The sequence below is a fragment of the Hypanus sabinus genome, chromosome 13, assembly GCF_030144855.1.
Source record: "Hypanus sabinus isolate sHypSab1 chromosome 13, sHypSab1.hap1, whole genome shotgun sequence".
Classification (NCBI taxonomy): domain Eukaryota; kingdom Metazoa; phylum Chordata; class Chondrichthyes; order Myliobatiformes; family Dasyatidae; genus Hypanus; species Hypanus sabinus.
Genome location: NC_082718.1, coordinates 65,100,116 through 65,123,112, shown reverse-complemented (window position 1 = coordinate 65,123,112; position 22,997 = coordinate 65,100,116). Strand labels below are relative to the sequence as shown.

Sequence of the window (22,997 nt, the reverse complement as noted above, 5' to 3'; positions counted from 1 at the left end):
ACTTATTGATTAGGTTTGAGGAAATTATAGTATTGAATGCCAAGCTGTAGTCAATAAAGAGCATCTTGATGTTTGTACCTTCACTGTCCAGATGTTCCAGGGTTAGGGCAAGAGCCAATGAAGTGGCATCTGTTATTGATCTGTTGTGACAGTAGGCAAATTGGAATGGATTTAAATCACATCTCATGTAGAAGTACCTATGTTTCATCACCAGCCTCTCAAAGCACTTCATCACAGTGGATGGAATTGCTACTGGATGATAGCCATTGAGGCAGCTTACCACATTTTTCTTTGGACCAGTATAATTGAAGCCTGCTTGAAGCAGGTGGGTACCCCAGACTGCTAAAGAAAGAGTTTAAAGATACAGTCGGCCCTCCTTATCCGCGAGTTCCGCATGTGCAAATTCAACCAACTGTGAATCGAGAAAACCTGGAAATGCTCTTCCAGCACTTGTTGTTCGAGCATGTAGAGCCTTTTTTCTCTTGTCATTATTCCCCAAACAATGCAGAATAACAACTATTTCCATACCATTTACATTGTATTAATATTATAAGTAATCTAGAGATGATTTGAAGTATGCAGGAGGATGTGCATAGGTTACCGCAGATTGAGAATCGAAAAACACTGGAAGTTCTTTTACTAAGTAAGTGGGAACAGGTACATCCGGTATTATTTAGCATCAGTTAGTCAAACCTTTGTCTTAGTACATATTTTACATTTCTATGCATATAAAACACTTAAGAAACGTATGTATTTCAATAATTAAACCACTGCGTTGCTAAGTAATAATTATAGCTTTCATCGGGGCAGGGCCTTTCTCACTTTATCCTTTAAAATTGTTCCAATCGTTGACCGATTGTAGCCTAACGCTTTTCCAATGACCGATAGCGTTTCACCTCTTTCCAATCGCTTTATTATTTCCACTTTATTTTCAATCATGATCGTGATTATTTTCGTGAACAAAAACACTGTGGATTCAGAGCTTCACTGGGTCCCAAAGTCCACTGCACTGAGACAGGTTAATAAGAGACTTGAGCATCCGCGAGGGGTCCCGGAACTAATCCCTCACAGATAAGGAGGGCCAAGTGTATTGGAAAACACTCCAGCTAGATGTTCAACATGGGTCTTTGGTACTAGGCCAGTTACTGTGTCTGGGCCAGATGGTTTCTGTGGATTCATCCTCCTGAAGGATGGACTCACATCACCCTCAGAGACTGAAATCACAGGGTCATCGGAGGCTGCAAGAGTTTGTGAAGGCGCCTCCATATTTTGAAGATCAAAGTGAGTATAAAATGCATTAAGCTCATCTAGGAGAAAAATCTTGCTGACATCTATGTCACTTGGTTTCACTTTGTAGGAGGTGATAAGATTCAAACCTTGCCACAGCTGTTGAGGATCCTTCAATGATTCAAGTTTGTTCAGGAATAGCCACCTTGCAGGTGAGGTGACGTTCCAGAGTTTGTACCTGGCCCTCTTGTATTTTACTTGGTCACAAGACCTGAATGTCACTGATCTGGCCTTCAGCAGATTGTGAAGCTCATAGTTCATCCAGGGCTTCTGGTGAGGGAAGATTCTTAATGATTTTGTGAGAACATACTCATCTATGACTGTTTTTATGAAGTCCATGACAACCATGAAGTATTTGTTCAGATCCTCTGATAAGTCCTTGAACACGGTCTAGTCCACTGACTCAAAGCAATTCCATACTGATCCTCTGCCTCACAACCATCTCTTTGTTGTCCTTATCTCTGGAGCCTTGCTCTTAGCTTCTACCTGTGTGCCGGTAGGACAGCCTAACCTGTCTCAGAGTGGTGCAGTGGTCTTTAGGACCCAGCAGAGCTCTAAATCTGCAGTGTTTCTGTTCACGAAAATAATCACGATCACGATATGACCTCTTGTATCTACCTCCACCACCATCACTAGCAGTGCATTCCACGCACCCACCACTCTCTGTGTGAAAAACTTACCTCTGTAATCTCCTTGTACATACTTCCAAGCACCCTAAACTTGTGCCCCCCTCATGTTAGCCATTTTAGCCCTGGAAAAATCCTCTGGCTATCCACATGATCAATGACTCTCATCATCTTATACAACTCTATCAGGTCACCTCTCATCCTCCGTTGCCCCAGGAAGAAAAAGCCAAGTTCACTCAACCTATTCTCATAAGGCATGCCCTCCAATCCAGGCAACATCCTTGTAAATCTCCTCTGCACCCTTTCTATAGTATCCACATCCTCCCTGTAGTGAAGTGACAGAACTGAACACAGTACTTTAAGTGGAATCTAAATTAGGTCTTATATAGCTTTAACATTACCTCACAGCTCTTGAACTCAATCTCACGGTTGACAAAGGCCATCACACGTTATGCCTTCTTAACAACGCTATCAACCTGCGCAGCAGTTTTGAGTGTCCTATGGACATGGACCCCAAGATCTTGCTGATCCTCCACACTGCCAAGGGTCTTACCATTAATACTATATTTTGTCTCCAAATTTGACCTACCAAAATGAACCACTTCACACTTATCTGGGTTGAACATGGAGCAATCTGCCATACAAATAGCTGAAGTTGGTATATTAACGACAAATGAAAGACATTGGATAAGTACATGAATAGGAATGTTTTAGTGGAATGAGCTTAGGTATGCACCTTGTAAGGTATGCTAAACAAGGATTTCACTTTATCTCGGTACATGTGACAATAATAAACCAATTCCAAATCCAGTTTATTATTGCTCGGTCAAAATTGTGGACTCAACAATCCAATAGGCATATTGCAACTCAGATGCATGTCCTAAAATTTAAAAAACTACATTATGTATAAGGGAAGTCAATACACAAACATTTTTCAACTACCAAGAAAAAAAAGCTGAAAGTAAGGGACTGAAAAAACTTAGTCTAAGGAAAAGTTATGAAAATATTCAAGAAAAGGTCCCCACACCTTATGAAACTTTATGGCCAAATTAAGAAGGGAGTAGTGAATTTTTTCAAGGTCTAAACAGGACATAATATCATTAAGCCATTGAGCATGCGTGGGTGGGGCAACATCTCTCCACCTAAGAAGAATTAAACGTCTAGCCAGAAGAGAAGCCAGAGATAATGTTCGACGTTTATATCTGTCTCAGCCAAGGAACCAAAAAGAGCAATCAGACGGTTAGGTTCTAAGTGGCAATTCAGAATATGTGGTGGTTCAGTCCAAAGTCCGTGGTCCGTTCCGTGGACTCTGGGTTTTCCGGCGGTCCCTTGCTGCAGTTGGACTTAACTAGAAACACCTGAGGCTCATATTGCAACTGGGAATATAAGTGGCCCACAGCACAGATGGCTGGTGGAAGCCTAGAATGGTCTCTTGCCATCCTTGGGGCTGTGTTGGAAAACCATGGCTTCTGGGAGCCCTGCTGGTAGTAGTTGGAGTGGTCATTGTGGTATGGACTCAGCTGTTTCCTGGGCCAGCTAGGTGGCTGTCAGCCACTCTGAGCTATGTAGTGATCCAGTAGCTTCCATAGCCAACCAAGACCGCTGGCTGTAATGGCTACTTGGAGCTACCCTGATGCAGAGGTGGAACTGTCTGTCATTCCTTGGCGTTTGGCTCTTCCTGTCCTTGCCTTGGTGGGGTAAGTCAGGCTGTTCTGCTGTTGCCCTGTGGGGGGAATCTGTCTTGTCTTGTCTTGTCTTTGCCTCTATTGGATAGGTCAGGCTGTTCTGCTGTTACCTGATGGATGGTCCTGCCCCACCTTGGTGTGGAGTTATAGATGAGTCCTGGCTTGTTGGTGGATAAGCCCTGGCTCTGTTTGTCTACTGTCCTGTTTCATGTCAGTGTCCTGTTAAAGATGAGTCCCAGCTTGTTGGAGGATAAGTCCCAGCTCCATGTTAATGTACAGTTCCTAGTCTGCCCCTTGCTCCTGCCTCAGTTCCCCAAGCCTCAACCCAAGCCTGCAGCCTCCAGCCTTGACCCAAGCCTCAAGACCCCAAGTCCCTAGCCAAGCCTCGTCCCGTCTTCACCTGGGTTTGGGGGTCTGAGCCCAAGGCAAGACCCAGGTTCTGGGTCCTTATCCAGTCTCGGGCTCGGAGTCCACCCCAGGCTCCTTGTTCCCAGTCCTTTGTCCTGGTCCTGCTTCCTCTGCCCAGACTGCATCCCATCCCATCCTTGAGTTCTATCTCGTCCTATTTCCGGGACTCAAGTGTCTGTGTCCTGCAGCTGGGTCCTGATTCAACACCTGACTTATGACAGAATATGGGATAAGGTTAGGAAAATATCTCTCCAAGATTTCTCTAGACTAGGGCAGGTCCAGTACATATGAATAAGAGAAGCCTTGCCACATTTGCACTTGTCACAAATAGGACTAATGTTACAGTAAAATCAGGACAATTTAGATTTGGACATGTGAGCACTATGTACAATCTTAAACTGTAAAAGACAGTGGCGAGCACAAAGAGAAGTTGAGTTAACTGACTTGAGAATTGAGTCCCAGACCACATTAGATAAGGAAATAAATAAGTCATGCTCTCAAGCCATTCTAATTTTATCAAAAGGGGTGCACCATAAAGGCACTAATTTATCACTAATAAAAGATATTAAGCCCTTATCCAGTGGATTAATAGAAATAAACAAGTCTGCAGCGTTTCTCGCAGGCATCTTAGGAAAGTTGGGTAATAAATGATTGATGAAGTGTCTGATTTGGAGATACCTAAAGAAATGGGCATTAGGTAGATAAAGCTTAGCAGAGAGTTGTTGAAAAGATGTGAAACAATTATCAATGAAAAGATCTTCAAAATGCCTAATGCCCTTTCTGTACCAATCATAAAATGTTGAATCATGTGTAGAAGGTAAGAAAAGATGATTATGTAAAATAGGACTAGAAAGGGAGAAACCATGGAAACCATTAAATTGTCTAAACTAGACCCGTATTCGCAGAGTATGTCTAACAAGAGGGTTAACAATTAGTCTAGGCACGGGGGCGGAGTTTCAAGATGGCGACATAAACATCTGCCTTTTAGGCGCTCTTCATTTTTTCAACTATAATCACCCTTCAATCAAATCTTTTTGTGCTTAATCATATGGGTTGATACTTATGATTAACTTTTTTTTCTATAACAATACTTGATTTAACTCTGTCAAACTTAAAATGGCTACAAGCAAGAAATCGTCTAAGGATCCTTTATCTCTCGACGCAATGTCTAATCTTCTGGATACTAAATTTGCAAGTTTGGAAAATAAGCTGGAAAGTAAAATGGAAAGTAAACTGACAAGTTTGGAAAATAAGCTTACCACGAAAATGTCTGAACTTGAAGGAGTTGTTAGATCGCTTGATACTAAGCTTCAATCGCAGGCATCAGATATTCAATGACATGAAGATAAGATCACGACTCTTGAAAAAATAATTTGTGAAAAAATATGTACAATTGAAATATTGGAGAAGAAGGTACTGTCAACTGTTACCGATCTTGAAAATCGATCTCGCAGACAGAATTTGTGAATCATCGGGTTTCCCGAAAAAGTTGAGTCCGGTGACTTAACTGAATTTTTCTCTAACTTGTTGTGGGAAATTTTCGGTACTGAAGGTTTGCATGATAAACCTGTTATCGATCGTGCTCACAGAGTTGCGAGATTTTCGGCTGCGAAAGACAAACCACGAGCTGTGATTGTTTGCCTCCATTATCCTTGGGAGAAAGAGCTTTTAATCCGCTTAGCTCGTCAAAAAGGTATGATTTCTCACAAAAGTTACAGGTTTCGTATTGTTGAAGATTATTCATTCGAAGTGATGAAAGCGAGAATTGCTTTTAAACCAGTGATGGCAGAGATTCATTCGATTGGACTTAAACAAGCTTTAAGATACCCAGCGAATCTCAGAATTACGTTGAATGACAACAGTCAACAATTCTTTAACACTCCAGAAGAAGCGAAGAAATTCGTCGAAGAATATCGACCTTCTAGTACAGATTGAACTATGTGTTATGTTGAAGAATTCTTGGAGAGAAGATGCCATTTCGTTCTGGGCTTTAACCTGTGAAGCTGCATTATAGCCTTTTATCTTGATCTATAATTCTGGTTTTTTTTATTATTATCATGGTTTATAGATGCTCTTTTAATTTTTTATATAATGTCTTTTTTCTTATTCTTTTTTCTGTTTTGGATATACACATTTATATTTTGTAATAATAATTTACTTTTTTTTAAGATGTCGTTTCTTCTTCCCATAAGACTTTGCTTCCCATAAGCATTTATTTGTACTTGGAAATGGGACGAATGTTTGGGATTTTTTGGACTTTTTTTATATTGTAGTGTCTATTAAATCCTTTTCTAATCCTATTTTGATAACTTTTTTATTAATTTTATTAATAGATTGCTGAACTTACATCTATATTTTGTAATATGGTTTTTTCAAAATGTCATTTCTTCTTCCCATAAGCCTTTGCTTTTGAAACGTCATTTTTCTTGTATTTGAATATGGAATTTTTTTAAAGGTATATTACACTCTTTCAAATTATAATGTTTATCCTTTTTTATTAATGATCGTTTCCTTTATTATATTATTTTTTTTCTTCTTCATTTTGACTGATATATATTCTCTTTTTGCAACCCTGTATTTAGATTTGGGTGTTATACAGTTTTTTAAAATCTTTTCATGGAGCTGCCATCTTGAAAATGGGGGTAATATTAGTATTAGTTTATGCGCCTGCCGCTTGGCTTTTTTCCATGGGGTTGGGGGAGGGGGTAGGGATCTTTTTTCACGCTTTTGCTTTTTATTTTTTTGCTTTTAGTTCATGGGCCGACTTTAAATTATTAATATTGGTGAGGTGTCATGTTCTCCGGTTGCTCCTATATCATTTTTCCTTCTTCCTGAATTATGGGTTATGTGTCTTTTTAACCTTATGATATATACATTTAATATTGGCATGATGGATAAGTCTATTAATTTTATTTCTTGGAATACTAATGGTTTAAATCATCCAATTAAATGTAAAATAATATTTAAAGTATTCCAAAAACTAAATGCTAATATTATCTTTGCACAGGAGACCCATATTAGGAGGGAGGATAATCAACGCTTTTTTAGGTTCTGGAAGGGTCAACAATTTCACTCGAATTGTACCGCCAAAATTAGGGGTGTGTCTATTTTTATAGACCCCTCAATTTCGTTTATACATCATGAAATTATATCTGATCCACAGGGCAGATTTTTGTTGATTACTGGTTCATTTTTTAATCGAAAAGTGGCTCTAGTTAATATTTATGCTCCAAACTTTGACTGCCCTGAATTTTTTAAACGTTTATTTACTTCCCTTCCTAATCTAAATGAATATAAGTTGATAATGGGTGGAGATTTCAATTGTTGTTTGAATCCTTTGATGGATAGATCTAAACCTATTCGAATTCTTCCGAATAGATCAGCCTTACTTATTAACTCTTTTATGGTTGATTTGGGAATTACTGAAATATGGCGGTTCTTGAACCCTAAAGATAAAGAATTTTCTTTTTTTTTCACATGTTTATCTTAGTTATTCTAGAATTGATTATTTCCTTACTGATCATCATTTACTTACAGATGTTATTGATTGTAAATATGATTCTATTGCTATTTCGGATCATGCACCTTCGAAATTATCTATCAAGATTTCGGACTGTTCCATTAATACTAGATCTTGGAGACTCAATGCTACTTTGCTTCAAGATCCAGAATTTATTACTTTCATAAAACAGCAAATTGACTTTTTTTTTCAACAAACTATACTGAAGAGATTGACAGAGGAATACTTTGGGACTCTTTTAAAGCTTTTATTCGTGGACAAATTATCTCATATTCCACTGGTAAAAGAAAACAAAGATATTTAGATATAGCTTTATTGGTGGATAAGATTAAAGAAATTGATAAGATTTACTCCGTGACTCCTACCAAAGAACTTTATAAGAAGAGAGTTGAGCTTCAAATGGAACATAGCTTATTATTATCTTCTTCAATTGAGAATCAATTAAATAAGATTAGGGCTCAATTTTATATTCATAGTGATCGAACTGGTAAATTGTTAGCTAACCAATTAAAAGCTATTTCAACTAAGCGACAAATTATTAAAATTCGTAAACAAGACGGTAATCTGACTACTGATCATAAATAAATCAATAATACTTTCCAAGATTTTTATAAATCTTTATATCAATCAGAATTTGATGGTGATCTGTCTATGATGGATAATTTTTTTAACAATTTGAATATTCCCAAACTGACAGATGAAGATCGAAGTTTATTTGACGCTCCTATTTCTATGGCCGAAGTAGGACAGGCTATCTCATCGATGAATTCAGGGAAAGCTCCTGGCCCTGATGGCTATATTATAGAATTTTTAAAAACTTTTTCTTCTTTGCTTTCTCCTTGGCTATGTGAAATTTTTAATGATGCATTTATTAAGAAGAGACTACCCCAGTCTTTTTATGAAGCTACTATTTCTTTAATTCTTAAAAAAGATAAGAATCCTACTCTATGTGCATCTTATCGCCCTATATCGTTACTAAATGTAGACTCTAAGATTCTTACAAAAATTTTAGCTATTAGGTTAGAAAAGGTATTATCACAGATTATTTCAGGAGATCAAACTGGTTTTATTAGGAACCGATATTCTTTTTTAATATTAGAAAATTGATTAATATAATTTATACTTCACCCACAACCCCAGAATGTGTTATTTCATTAGATGCTGAAAAAGCTTTTGATAGAGTTGAATGGATATATTTATTTAATGCCTTGAAAAATTTTAATTTTAGTTCTAATTTTATATCATGGATTAAATTAATATATTATAAACCTGTCGCTTCTGTTCTTACGAACAATTATAGATCCTCTTTTTTTTCAATTATCTCGTGGTACGAGACAAGGTTGTCCCTTAAGTCCTTTATTATTTAATATTGCATTAGAACCTTAGCCATTGCTATTCGTGAATCTCCTAATATTTTTGGTATTACCCGTAATGAGAAGTTATACAAGTTATCATTTTATGCTGATGACTTGTTGTTATATATTTCTGATCCTGATAGGTCTATTCCCGCTATTCTATCCTTGTTGGTTCAATTTGGTAGTTTTTCTGGTTACAAACTAAATTTGGATAAGAGTGAATTATTCCCTTTAAATGCACAAACTTTACTGAATGATAGGATACCATTTAAAGTAGTTACTGATAATTTTATTTATTTAGGTATAAAAATTACCAAGAAATATAAAGATTTATTCAGATTGAATTTTTTACCTATGCTTCATCAAATTTAACAACTTATTACTAGATGGTCTCCTTTATCTTTATCATTAGTTGGTCCGATTAATGCTATTAAAATGATGATTTTACCGAAATTTTTATACTTATTTCAAGCCTTACCAATTTTTATTCCTAAATCTTTTTTTGATAACATTGATTCAAAAGTTTCCTCATTTGTGTGGCAAAATAAAAACCCCAGATTAAGTAAAAGACAGTTACAGAAATCTAAAAAGATGGTGGTTTAGCCTTGCCCAATTTTAGATTTTACTATTGGGCGAATAATATTCGAAATTTAATATATTGGAAACTAGATTTAGATTCACCATTGTGCCCACAGTGGGTAAATTTAGAATGTAATGATGAACAAGGATATTCTTTATTCTCTGTCTTGGCTCTTCTCTTCCTGCTGACTTAGTTAAACTTAATAAACAGATATCTAACTCTATTGTCAAACACACATTACGAATTTGGTTTCAATTTCGTAAGTTTTTTACTTTGAAAAACTTTGTTCTTAATAGCCCTATCTTACTTAACTTTTTTTAAACCTTCTTTAATAGATCAAACTTTTAGTATATGGAAAAGGAAAGGTATAATATGTTTTCGTGATCTTTTTTCTGAAGGTAGTTTAATGTCTTTTGACCAACTTTCTAACAAATTTAAGTTACCTAAATCTATTTTTTTTAGATATTTACAAATTAGAAATTTTTTATATAAAGTTTTACCATCCTTTCCTAATTCAACTTTGATAGATTTTTCAGATATGATTTTTATTTTAAATCCCTGTCAGAAGGGATTAGTGGCTTTTATTTATAATATGATTATGAAGATACAACCAGAGGTATCGGGTAGAATTAAACAGGAATGGGAAAAAGAACTTCAATACAATATATCAACGGAAAAATGGGAAAAAATTTAACAAATGGTTAATTCTTCTTCTATATGTGCTAAACATGTTTTAATACAATTTAAGGTCGTACATAGAGCTCATATGTCTAAAGATAAGCTTGCTCGGTTTTATTCTCATGTTAATCCTCAATGTGACAGATGTCATTTAGATGTGGCTTCATTGACCCACATGTTTTGGTCATGTCCTACCTACATAATTATTGGAAGGACATATTTGCTACCATTTCCTCAGTTTGGAATATTGATTTACAACCTCATTCTATCACTGCAATTTTTGGTATACTAAATGAAGATGATAGTCGACTCTCCCCTTCAATTAGACCGGGGGTCGGCAACCTGCGGCTCCCGAGCCATTTGTGGCTCTTTCACCTCTGTGCTGCGGCTCCCTGTGGCTTTGGGAAATAATTGGTCAGTATTTAATTAAAATGTATTTTATGTTAGTTTGTTAGCTTTTGAAATGTAATTATGGTGATCTTGTACAACCTAAGTGTAGCGACACATTTCCTGCCACATCATAAAACGGCTCACAATTAGCCAGCATTCCGGCTAAGGGAGATAGCCTACGGGGGTTTGTGAGTACGCGTCTTTTGCAGCATCTGCGTCCATGGGGGCTGGGTTGAGGGAAGCTGAAAAGCAAGGCTGTTTAGTTCGAATAAAGCTATCTTTGACTGCAGTTTACTGACACCGCTACAACGTGTTTTTATCGCTGGCTGTCCAGACGGAAGGTGCTGAAACGCTTTGTCGCGTGTCTGGAAGAAGTGAAAACTTTCCTGGGCAGCAAAGGGCTCACCTTTCCTGAGCTGGAACAGCCAGAGTGGCTGGAAAAGCTACACTTCATGGTAGACATGACAGCGCACCTGAACACGCTGAACACAGCTCTTCAGGGGAAAGGACGTACAGCCCTGCACATGTTGGAGGATGTTTTGGCATTCGAGCGCAAGTTGACAGTGCTTGCCAGAGATTTACAGAAAGGCACTTTGTCTCACTTCCCCAATTTGAGAGAGTTCAAACAAGGTCACGACATGATAATTTCGGAGTATTTACATTCTGCAATCATCGCAATGCAAACATCGTTTGGGAAACGCTTCTGTGAGTTCAGAGAGGAAAAAAACACATTATCCTTCCCGGTCACTCCCTTAAGCATCGATCCTTCCCTACTGAATACGACTGCATTGGCAGGTGTGAGTCAACCTGATCTTGAGATGGAACTGGCCGACATAGCCGACAAAGACATATGGGTGTCCAAGTTTAGACGCTTGACAGCAGACCTTGAAGATGTTGCCCGTCAGAAGGCCGTTCTTGCTCAGAAACACAAATGGAGTGATATTGAAAACCTCACAGATGACAGCTTGCGATCCTGTGTAAAGATGAAGGTGACATCATACAGCCCTGATGTGCAGACGCTGTGCGCTGAGGTCCAGGAGCAGAAATCCCATTAACCAAGTATGATAAATATTTTAATTGCCTATTATTTTACTTATATTCATATTTTTTCATTGTTCAGTGAAATAGTCCTTTCATTTTTCAGGATGACAGCTGGCTGACGTTATTTTTGGTTTGCTGCTGGCGGAAAATTTAAGTTCGGCGTTTTTCATAAATACAAGAAGGACTCAAATAGACATTGAATATTTTACTTAAAAGTAACTTTCAACCCAACGTCTTTTTTTCGGAGTTCAAAATGTTTTTGTTGCATGCAGAAATGTAATTTCGTTTTCTCTGCAGGAGTTCATCAATTTCATAAATGCAACACATTATAGTTTGTTTATACATAGCATAAAGGCAAAAAAAACGTTGTATGCAGTGTTATTTCATTTTAAATGTCAAACGGGTTTTGCGGCTCCCAGTGTTTTCTTTTCTGTGGGAAACGGGTCCAAGTGGCTCTTTCAGTGGTAAAGGTTGCTGACCCCTGAATTAGACGAATGATTGCCTTTGTAACATTAATGGCCAGGAGGTCTATATTACAGAACTGGAAAGAAGTAAATCCTCCTACCACATTTCAGTGGTTTTCCCAAACTATTTCTTGTTTAAGTTTAGAAAAAATTAGAAGTACTATTTTCGATTCATCAATTAAATTTGAAGAAACTTGGGGACCGTTCATTTGATACTTTCATATGAATTAATTTGGCTTATTCCAGTCCTTTACTCTTTTTATTCTGTTCTGGTATGGAGTTCCGGAGTTTTTGACACTACCATATATATATAAACTATTATTATTGCCCATGTTAGTTTAAGTTTATTTTTTTTCTATTTCTTAATATACATTTTTTCCTGTATTTTATATATTTTTTCTTTTGATGATTATCTTTAATCTTTTTCATGTATAATTAATATAGGTTAGATTGATTATTGTACAATCTTCATTTTTTGCTGATAGTGTAATAAGATATTGTTATCTTATTACCAATTTAATTTTAAATTTAATGTATTCATAACCTAGTTAATACAATACTATGTTATTTTTTTATATATGAAATTTAATAAAAAGATTGAAAAAGAAAGAACAATTAGTCTAGGCAAACTACTAAGGAGTGCAGGTCCAAGAAGTGCAGAAATATAGAGATCCCTAGTTGAGTTCAGCTCCATTGCTACCCATTTAGGGCAGTCAGACTGGCTATGGAAAAAGGACCAGAAGGGAAGACAACGAATATTAGCTGCCCAATAGTATAGACGAAAATTAGGTAAAGCCATGCCGCCACCTTTTTTAGATTTTTGAAGATGCGCTTTATTAAGTCTAGAATGCTTACCCTTCCATAGATAGGATAAAATAATAGTCTAAGGAATCAAAGAATGTTTTAGGAATAAAAATTGGAATAGATTGAAATAAATATAAAAATTTAAGGAGGATATAATGTTATTAAAATGTAACACGACCTACCAAAGACAGAGATAAAGGTGACCATTGTGACAAACTCTGTTTTGTAGAGTTCAAAAGACTGGCAAAATTTTCACGAAAAAGATCCTTAAAATTCCTTGTAACTGTAATACCAAGATAAATGAATTGCTTAACGACTACTTTAAAGGGGAGGTCATGAAATGCTAATGCTTGTGCTTCTTTATTAATTGGAAAACGTTCACTCTTATGTAGGTTAAGTTTATAGCCAGAAACCTGGTTAAATTGATCAAGAAGTGAAAACATTGGGGGTAAGGATGTGGATAGATTTGAAAGAAAAAGTAATAAATCGTCAGCGTAAAGATAAACTTTATGCTCAACACCCCCCCCCACCCCCCAAGATCCCCATCAGTTCAGAACAGCTTCGGAATGCAATCACCAGTGGCTCTCCAGCCAAATCGAAAAGGAAGGGGCTTAAGGGGCATCCCTGACGGGTGCCACGTTTAAGGCTAAACGACTGGGATTGCTGAGAGTTAGTCAGAACAGAGGCGGTAGGACATAAATATAACAATTTAATCCAAGGGATAAAATTTTGACCGAGGTTAAATTTTTCTGAAACCACAAAAAGGTAGTTCCACTCTATACAATCGAACGTTTTCTCCGCATCAAGAGAAATAACGCATTTAGGAGTCCCAATTGAAGGTGAGTATAAAATATTGAATAAATGCCATATATTTAAAAAGGAAGATGATTTTTAATAAAACCAGTTTGATCATCAGAAATAATAGAGGATGTAACATTTTCCAGTCTATGGGCCAGGACTTTGGCCAAAAATTTTGACATCAACATTTAGCAAAGAAATCGGCCTGTAAGTGGAGCACTCTGTTGGGTCTTTACCTTTTTTGGGTAGAAGAATAAATCATGCCTCATTAAATGAAGGTGGCAATTTGCCATGATTAAACAAATCAGATAATATTGAAAGTAACTGAGATGAAAGAAGTGAGGAGAATGATTTATAAAATTCTATGGGAAACCCATCAGGTCCGGGAGATTTACCCGACAACAGTGTAGAAATAGCAAAAGATACTACCTCTAGTGATATAGGCTCAGTAAGTTTTGCTTTAAAATCAGATTAAAGCGAAGGGATATTCAAGCTATTTTTTTTTAAAAAGTCAACAGAAATATTATCATTTAAGGATTCAGAGGAATAAAGCCGAGAATAAAAATTCTTAAATAGGTCATTAATTTCAGAATGATTTGATATAATTAACTAGAAACTTGCCAGATTTGTCACCATGAATATAAAAGTGACTCTTACTTTCAAGAAGTTGGCGTTCGACTGGTTGGGTAGAGAGAAGGTCAAATTTAGTTTGGAGTTCTACATGCTTCCTGTACAATTCGGGGTTTTTAGTCTGGGCGTATAGTTGATCTAATTCTTTAATTTGATTAATCAATTCTAATCGCTCTAAATGGGACTTTCTATTGAGATTTGTTGTATATGAAATTATTTAACCCCTCAAATATGCTTTCATAGCATCCCAGACAATCTGGGATGAAATTTCAGATGATGTCTTGGGTGCTTAGGAAAAAAAGTTATCTGATCCTTAATGAATTTTACAAAATCATCATCCGATAACAAAGTCGAGTTAAAACGCCAATGTTTATTCCTCTGAGGGAGACCAGGAAGATTTAAAGACAAAGTGACTGGAGTATGATCAGAAATCAATATGCTCTGATAATCACAAGAGTGAACAAATGAAATAAGTTGATTATTGATTTAAAAAATAAACAATTCTAATAAAAGTATGGTGAACATGTGGAAAAAGAGAATAGTCTCTCTCAGTAGGGTGAAGGGAACGCCATATATCAGAGATACCATAGTTAGAGAGAAAAGAATGAATAGCTAAAGCAGATTTAGTAGGTAATCTAGGAACAGAGGACGATCGATCCAAAGCAGGATCTAACCAGCAATTAAAGTCACCACCCAGTATAAGAGAGTATAAATTCAGATCAGGTAATGAAGAAAAAAAGCATTCAAAAAAGTTAACATCATCGGAATTAGGAGCATACAAGTTAGCTAGTACCACCTTACATTTGAATAAATAAGAATAGAAACTCCACCCCCCCCAACTTTGGCTGGGAAGGATGAATGTAAATGCTGACCCACCCACCTTGACATAAGATGGGAATTGTCGCAACTATGAATGAGTTTCTTGGAGGAAGGCAATGTCAGCTTTAAGTTGCTTAATATGGGAGAAGACCTTCCTTCTTTGAACAAGATGATTCAATCCCTTTACATTCTAGCTCACAAACTTCAGTGGACTAACCATTATCAATTGTTAAAACATAAAAGGAAGTAGGCATATATAAGGTCAGACATTGAAATAACAGTTTGGGAGCAAAAATATAAACATAAATCAGTAAAATCAGGACACAGACAAGACCTGAATAACAAGGAAAAGCAATAAGAATATTGGATAGTGTTGGTACTGGAGAACCCACCCCACCCTCGCAACCCAAAACTAGATGGCTACCCAAAAAACAGCTAGCTCTACAAGAAAAACGACACCCCAAAAACCAGCTTCCAGTTCCGTGCATGGGAATAATATAGCAAAACTAGCTAACTTATGCACTACAAATCAGAATTGCAAACAGAAACAATATCATTGGAGAAAATAAGACTTAATACAAAATAATAATTGAAAACTAATCTACCTGCGAGAAACTATGAAAAAGTGAAAAAAGGGGTAAATTTAAGATAAAGAAGAACAAAAGGGAAATAAGAGAAGGGAAATTTTATATATAAAGAAAGTACATAGCAGTCATTTGAAAAAAAAACAAGTCAGATACAATAAATTGGCAGGGTGACCTTCAGTAAAAACTAAGCCTCCTGAATAAACAGAGACCAATTATGGTTTTCAGTAGATAACCTTATTCAAAAGTAAACAAAGTTACACAGATTAAATCTGAGTCCACAGCAAAGCTTTTTTAATTGACCATTTATGAAAATTGCACCGTCGAAAAGAACCCAACTAAAACCATTTATTGTTCTCAGTAGTTAAAGATATTCAAAAGATATTTAAAGATACTCAAATAAGTTCTGAGTCCGTAAAAAGGTTTTTATTTTAGAAAGTACTTATCGGTCATTTTAGAAAGTCAAACAGGGTCCAAAGAAGTCAAAATGGCTGGGAGACCTTCAATAAACTTCTTGGCCTCCTTGACCAACTTAAACCATTTATAGTCCCCAGTAGTATGAGTAATTTGAAGATCGGCAGGATTACGGAGGGAAGGTTTGAAACTATGATTAAAGAGCTTTTTCATAACGCCTTTGAACTCGGCACGCATCTTCAAAACTTGGGGGACATAGTCTTCAATGGTAAACCAAGGTACCTCTCCGGCGTGCCTCCATGATCAGAAGATTTTTCACCTGATAGCGATGAAAACACAGGATAATTGGGCATGCTCTAGAACCCAAAACAGCTCGAGGAGTAAACACTCTATGGGCTCTTTCTAACTCAGGTGGAGTCGGAAGAATTTCTTTCCCAAAGATCTCACATAGGAAAGAAGAGAAAAATTCAATGAGAGAGCCCGTTTCAGTGGCCTCTGGCAAACCGAGAATTCGTAAATTATTACGTCTGCTCCAATTTTCAAGATCCACCATTTTGGAAGTAAGTTTATTGTTTTGCTCCGTTAAGTTAGAGCAGAGAGTTTCCAGCTGCTGAACACGGCGTTTAAATCTTCGGAAGTTAGGTCGATGCAAAATAATTGTTTGGCTTGGTCATCCACTCTGGCATTAATCTGATCCAATTTTGACTCCAGCTGACTGATAGAAGCCCTAAAATCAGTCTTGATACCAATTATAATGTCCTGTCGATTCTGTTTCAGAATAGAGAGAATCTCAGCTGACAGAGATGTAGAAGCTTCTTTTTCCCCAGATTTAGGAATCTTTGCAGTCATTGTGAGTCATTTGCAGTCACTATTCACAGTGTTACATACCCCGTAACTGGGTCACTTACCAGCAAAGATAGAGAGGTCCGTTGAAGTCTGATGGTACTATTTTTAATAGTATTTATTGATAAAAATACACAAAAATAATATCAAAGCAAACATACAGATAATATACATCATCAATACTAAAATCTAAAATCTAATAATAATCAATAAGAAATAGCTCTTGGGGATATCATTGTCTAGGGGATAATGTATTGTCCGATGGAAATATAAAAGTCACTCAAGTTCATTCAAGCTGCAGCTTTTTGGTTGGAGAGAAAGACGGAGGTTTAACTTGCCCATTCCTTTTATGACGCCAGTCCTTCAAGAGTCGTTGGGGGCTGATTTCCCCTTTGTGGTTAGCTGAAGCCGTGCTTCCGTGGTAAAGGCCCACCAATTCCGAGGCAAATGGAAAAGGACGCACGTGGGCTTTTTCACCGGCTTTCGCTATTACAGGAGTTCTAGCATTTCTTCTGGTGCATCTGAAGGGGCTGTTCCCCAGACCCTCTTTTATTCTGACTCACAGGGTCTCAGATGTGAATCAGGTTGGGATGATGCAATCCCTCCACCAACCCCCCTCAGTTCATTGCCTGGGGGCTTCGATGAATCATACAGTGTTCAATACACAATTCTGTCTCCAAAAGATAACGGCCGTTAAGCGTGGCTTTGTCTCTCAGAGGCCCAGGACACATTCCAAACATTGAGGAATCTGAGTGTCTCTCTCTCATTTCCTGGGTCTCCTGACCCGAATCAATAGCGATCCTGCGATTCTCAAAAAGGAGGAGGCCACGGGCATAACAACAGGCAGATAAGAAAGACAAATAAATTAACAAACTGAAATTAAAAAAAGGGAGGTACATAGTGCAAAGGTAAGAAATGTAACAGAGCAAAAGTTTGAAGCAACTATACAATCGCCATCTTACCGGAACCCTACACAAATTTAAAACATTAGCAAACCTTGCAGAAGGTCATTCCCTCACCATCTTAATTGAAAGGTACTTCCTGTGATTTTGAATATTATCCAATTCAGATTCAGATTTATTTAGTACAGTTCATTGAAACATACAGTGAAATGTGTTGTTTGCATTAAAAACCAACCCAACCTCATGATGTGCAAGTTTGTATTCAGCACATTGCCCACAATGGAACAGGGTAAAGACTTCCAACCTTCTTAAGGAATTCCTTTTCTTTTGATTTTTGCCTCCAATCACATTGAGCAAACATAAACCTACCCCTAACACTAACTTCAAGGGGTAAATGCAAATAAAGAATACATAAAAATGCAAAAATGAACATGAGAAAATGGATGTAAAGTTGGGACATACCTTAGGCTCTGAGGGTCTGAAACCACCCAAGAGTAAATTTGGAATCTTTTCACCATTAATCAAGACATGATGTTCAGCAAAAGCTTCTGTAAAAAACCCCAAGTCTGCCAAAGCTCTCATCTGTTTAAAGTGGTTAAAACAAAAGAAATTCACTGCATTGAATAAACGATTGTACAATATACTAAATTGGAGCAAATTCCAATTCACAATGTTTCAGAATGGAGAAGAACCATCCTCTCTGAACAGAGATGGTAAACTATCAAAATTAATCATCTACAATTATTGTGATAGGGAATATGAACGATCCAATTAGGATTATTGAGAAAATAATGAAAAACATTTCACTTTTCTATTTTATTTGTGTCTATTTGTTGTTTAATAAATTAAATCATTGTAAAAATATTTTACTGTCATTCATGAATGCTGAAAACTGAGAAAAGAAAACAATAATTTACCAGCAAATTTTTATATATTTACTGATTAATGTTTTTCCCCTGTGCATCATAACTTGTCCAACCATACATATGAAATTGTGGACATTCAGTCATCCAGTTATTCTATGCTCATTTGGTTCCTATAATATAATCTGAAAACCTAAAGAAACTAACCCTACTTCTATAAGAGCTTTATATTTACATTTTTAAACAATCTCAGAAAATACACGCATTGATGCCAGTGCTCTGTTACCTTCAATATTCTTGCTTCAACACTCTTCTGCACATCATGACAGATTGAACTAACGAAGTACTGGTACAGTGTGAACAGAGGTAAGGCCTGTCACATAAAATAGAGATACATGATTAAAAGAAGCTTCCTAAGCCAGACCAGCCATGTCATTTTGTACATGATTACTAGTTATCAAAGGTTGCTTTAACCTATTATATCCTCTGCTAGTCAAATCATTGTTCCTCAACTCTGATATATGTTCATAATTTTTTCAAAGATTCCTCATTTCCCAACTTTCTGTCAAAACCTTAATCTGTCTTTTTAATTTACTACCATACACTAACCCGCTGTTTATTTTGGGAATTTGTTCATTTTATTTATTCTGGATATGCATCTTTAGTTACTTACTTAGAATTACAAACAACAAAGGTTATTGCTTATTCCATGTAGACAGGAAATCAAACACAATAAATCAAATCATATTTACAGATCAACACATCAGGCATTTTACTTTTCAACCTTACAGTGGATCATACTGTACTTAAGGCTCCCAGAATTTTGTTGGTGTTGCAATATCAATGGTACATGACATGTTCGCACTTAATATTTTCTCCAGACTAACTTTCCTGCCAGATTGTGGCAATACACTGCTACAATGAAGGCAACTATTTGTGCATTACATTGTTCATTTAAGATAGGATTTATTGGGCTTCTGTTTAGAATGGTCTGTTCATGATTTGCCCTTTGTTCTTCCTTCTGTTTGCTTTATCGGCAGTTCTCTCTGCAGCCAGGGCAAAGTAACCATAAGCACACCTCCCACTGAACCAGCACATCAGAAATCATAGGTTCCTGATTAAACCTGTTTCCCAGGGCACAAATAACAAACACCAGAGGGCATAAGTATTGAGTTTAGGAAGGGAAGTTTAGGGGAGACGTCAGGGGTAAGTTTTTTTTACACAGAGGGTTGTGGGTGCCTGGAATGACTTGCCAGGGATGGTGGTGGAGGCTAAAATGTTAGGGGTATTTAAGAGCCTCTTGGACAGGCACATGGATGAAAGAAAAATAGGGGGTTACGGGGTAGTGTGGGTTTAGTACTTTTTTTTAAAAAGGAATATATGGGTCGGCACAACATCGAGAACTGAAGGGCCTGTACTGTGCTGTAGTATTCTACTGTCTAGTGTTCTAGAGATTCTGCAGATGCCAGAAATCCAGAAAAACAAACATAAAATGTTTGAGGGACTCAACCGGTACAGAAATATCTCTGGAGAAGAGTAAACAGTCTCTGTTTTGGGCAGAGACCCTTTATCAGGACTCTGATCTTTATCAGTACTGATGAAGGGCCTCAACCCAGAACATTGACTGTTTATTCCTCTCCATAGATGTTGCATGTCTTGCTAAGTTCCTCCAGCATTTTGTGCATATTGTTAAGATTCTTTAGATAAAGAAGTATATGATTTCCTTAGGTCACTGGACTTAATGGGTAATTACAGTTTTAAGGTGGTTGCACAGTTATATAAGACCTTGGTCAGACTCCACTTGGAGTACTGTGTTCAGTTCTGGTTAGTTTACTGCAGGAAGGATGTAGAAACTATATAGAGAGTGCAGAGGAGATTTTCAAGGATGTTGCCTGGTTTGGAGGGCATACCTTATGAGAACAGGTTGAGTGTATTTGGCCTTTTCTCCTTGGAGCGGCGGAGGATGAGAAGTGACCTGATAGAGATGTAGAAGATGATGAGAGGCATTGATCGTGTGGATAGCCAAAGGCCTTTTTTTCCCCAGGGCTGAAATGGCTAACATAAGGGGGCATAGTCTTAAGGTGCTTGGAAATGGTAACCGAGGGGATGGTAGGGATAAGTTTTCACACAGAGAGTGGTAAGTTTGTGGAATGCACTGCCAGTGGCAGCGGTGGAAGCAGATACAATAGGGTCTTTTAAGACCCTCTTAGATAGGTACATGGAGCTTAGAAAAACAGTGCTATGCACTAGGGAAATTGTAGGCAATCTCCAGAGTAGGTTACATGGTCGGCACAACATTGTGGGCTGAAGGGCCTGTAATGCGCTGAAATTTCTATGTTATATGTTCTAATACTGCATGACATGCTCTCAGGCGGTTGCAGATGAGAAGGATTGGTGACATAACTGACCTCATCATCTAGAGTTTGTGTACTTGTCCTCTATACAGTACTTGGTCGGGAGCAATGAGGAACAGTGCTGATGACAATGCTCCTCATCAGTTTTCCAGTTTCTCAGCATGTCAACCTCTGTTTTATTCTCGGTAACAGGCTTCTTCAGGCAAATGCAAGAGGTTAATGTGCAATCCAGTCCGACTCCAAAATGAGTTGGAGTGGAGGCTTGTCACAAAGTCAAGACAAGCTGCATTCAGGATATGATTATGGTTCTTTTATAGAGATGGCTGCAAGGTGATGGTTATTTTGAAGAGATTTGGCTCTTGTCACCATTATTGGAAATGTACCTCCAAGGTGTTATGTTCAGTACAGACACAATATTGAAAACACCAGCTTGCACTGCCAGGGTAAAGTCAGTTACACATATAAAGCTGAAAATTTCATTACAACATAACACACGGACTAAGATCAAAGTTAGCATTCTCCGCCCTTCATACTAGGTCTGTGTGGGAAAACACCAACTCTGCATCCAGACTTTTAGGACCTGATGGTATCACTTCTGTACATGTTGAATCTTTGAGGTGTTGAACATGTGCAGCTGCAGAGAATCATGAACATACATTCAGTGGCCACTTTATTAGGTACAGGAGGTAAAGTGGACCCCGAGTGTAGGTTTTGTTAAATGGCTTGAGCATCCTCAGTCATGAACTTGATTACAGGTATTCATGAGGCTACAACTTAGGGTTGGGAACAAATTTAGAGGGGATCTAAAGAGGACCATTTTTCATCCAGAAAAAGGCAGGTATTGGAGAGAGTGGTGGAAGCAGAGTTGCTGACAGCATTTTTAAGAAGTGTTTATGTGAGCACTTAAGGTACCTTGGTACAGAGGGCCATGTACCAACCACTGGTATATAGTTTTAATATAGATAGGTCTCCACTAGGTGGGGATGGATATGGTGAGCAATCAGATTATTGAGGAACAGATATGCAGGCAGATTAGGGAAAGGTGCACAACCACATGGTTGCTGTTGTGGGTGATTTCAACTTCCCCAATATAGTCTAGGACCCCTTTAGTGCCTGAGGCTTAGATTAGGCAGAATTTATTAGGTACATCCAGGTCCAACTACAGAAGTGTCCATACTGGACCTGGCATTGGGAAATAAGTATAGACTGACATTTCAATGGGAAAAACATTTAGGGAACAGTGATCACAACTTTTTAAGTTTTAAAATAGCTGTGAATAAGAATAATTACACATCTTGCGGTAGAGTTTTAAATTGGAGCAGGGGAAATAAGGAGAACATTAGGCAGGAACTAGGGTAAAATTCTGATAAAGAAGTTAGAAAAGAACTCAAAAAAGGAACTAGGAGAATCAGAGGGAGCCATGAAAAATCCTTGACAAGTAGGATTAGACAGAATCCTAAAGCATTCTATACAGGCATCAAGAGTAAGAGGCGAACTAGGGAGAGGAAAAAATGGAACATATGCTTAGAAGCAAAGAATATAGATGAGGTCCTAAATTAATACTTTTCCCCGGCATTTACCAAGAAAACTGTGGAGTGTGCTAATATGCTAGAACAGTTTGAAATGAAGAATGAGTTAATGTTAGGTTTGTTAAATACCATTACTGACCACAGAAGACAGAGGGTAGTGGTCAATGAGACAAATTTTGGTTGGAAGTCCACAACTACTGGTGATCTACAAGAATCTATATTGGGATTTCTGCTATTTATCATACATATAAATGACTTGGATGAAAACATGGATGGATGGGTTCATAGGTTTGCATATGATACAAAGATTAGTAGTGAGGTAGTTGGTGTATAGGATTGTCCTTTTGTTGTTGATTAGCTCTTATATTTCATTGTCGTCTTCATCAAACCATCTTTGTTTTTCCTGGTCTTGTATCCGATTAT

General features: G+C 37.3%; 1 protein-coding gene across 1 annotated transcript in view; it reads right to left on the bottom strand.

Annotated features, from left to right (window-relative positions):
* The window catches only part of LOC132403954 (cilia- and flagella-associated protein 54-like), a 460,583-nt gene that overhangs the window by 185,029 nt on the left and 252,557 nt on the right, over positions 1–22,997 (bottom strand). The window contains exons 47-48 of the mRNA XM_059987831.1: positions 18,978–19,064; positions 18,291–18,410 (exon numbers count right to left, since the gene is read on the bottom strand). Of these exons, the coding sequence (XP_059843814.1) occupies positions 18,291–18,410; positions 18,978–19,064 (207 nt within the window). The remainder of the gene's footprint in view (positions 1–18,290; positions 18,411–18,977; positions 19,065–22,997) is intronic.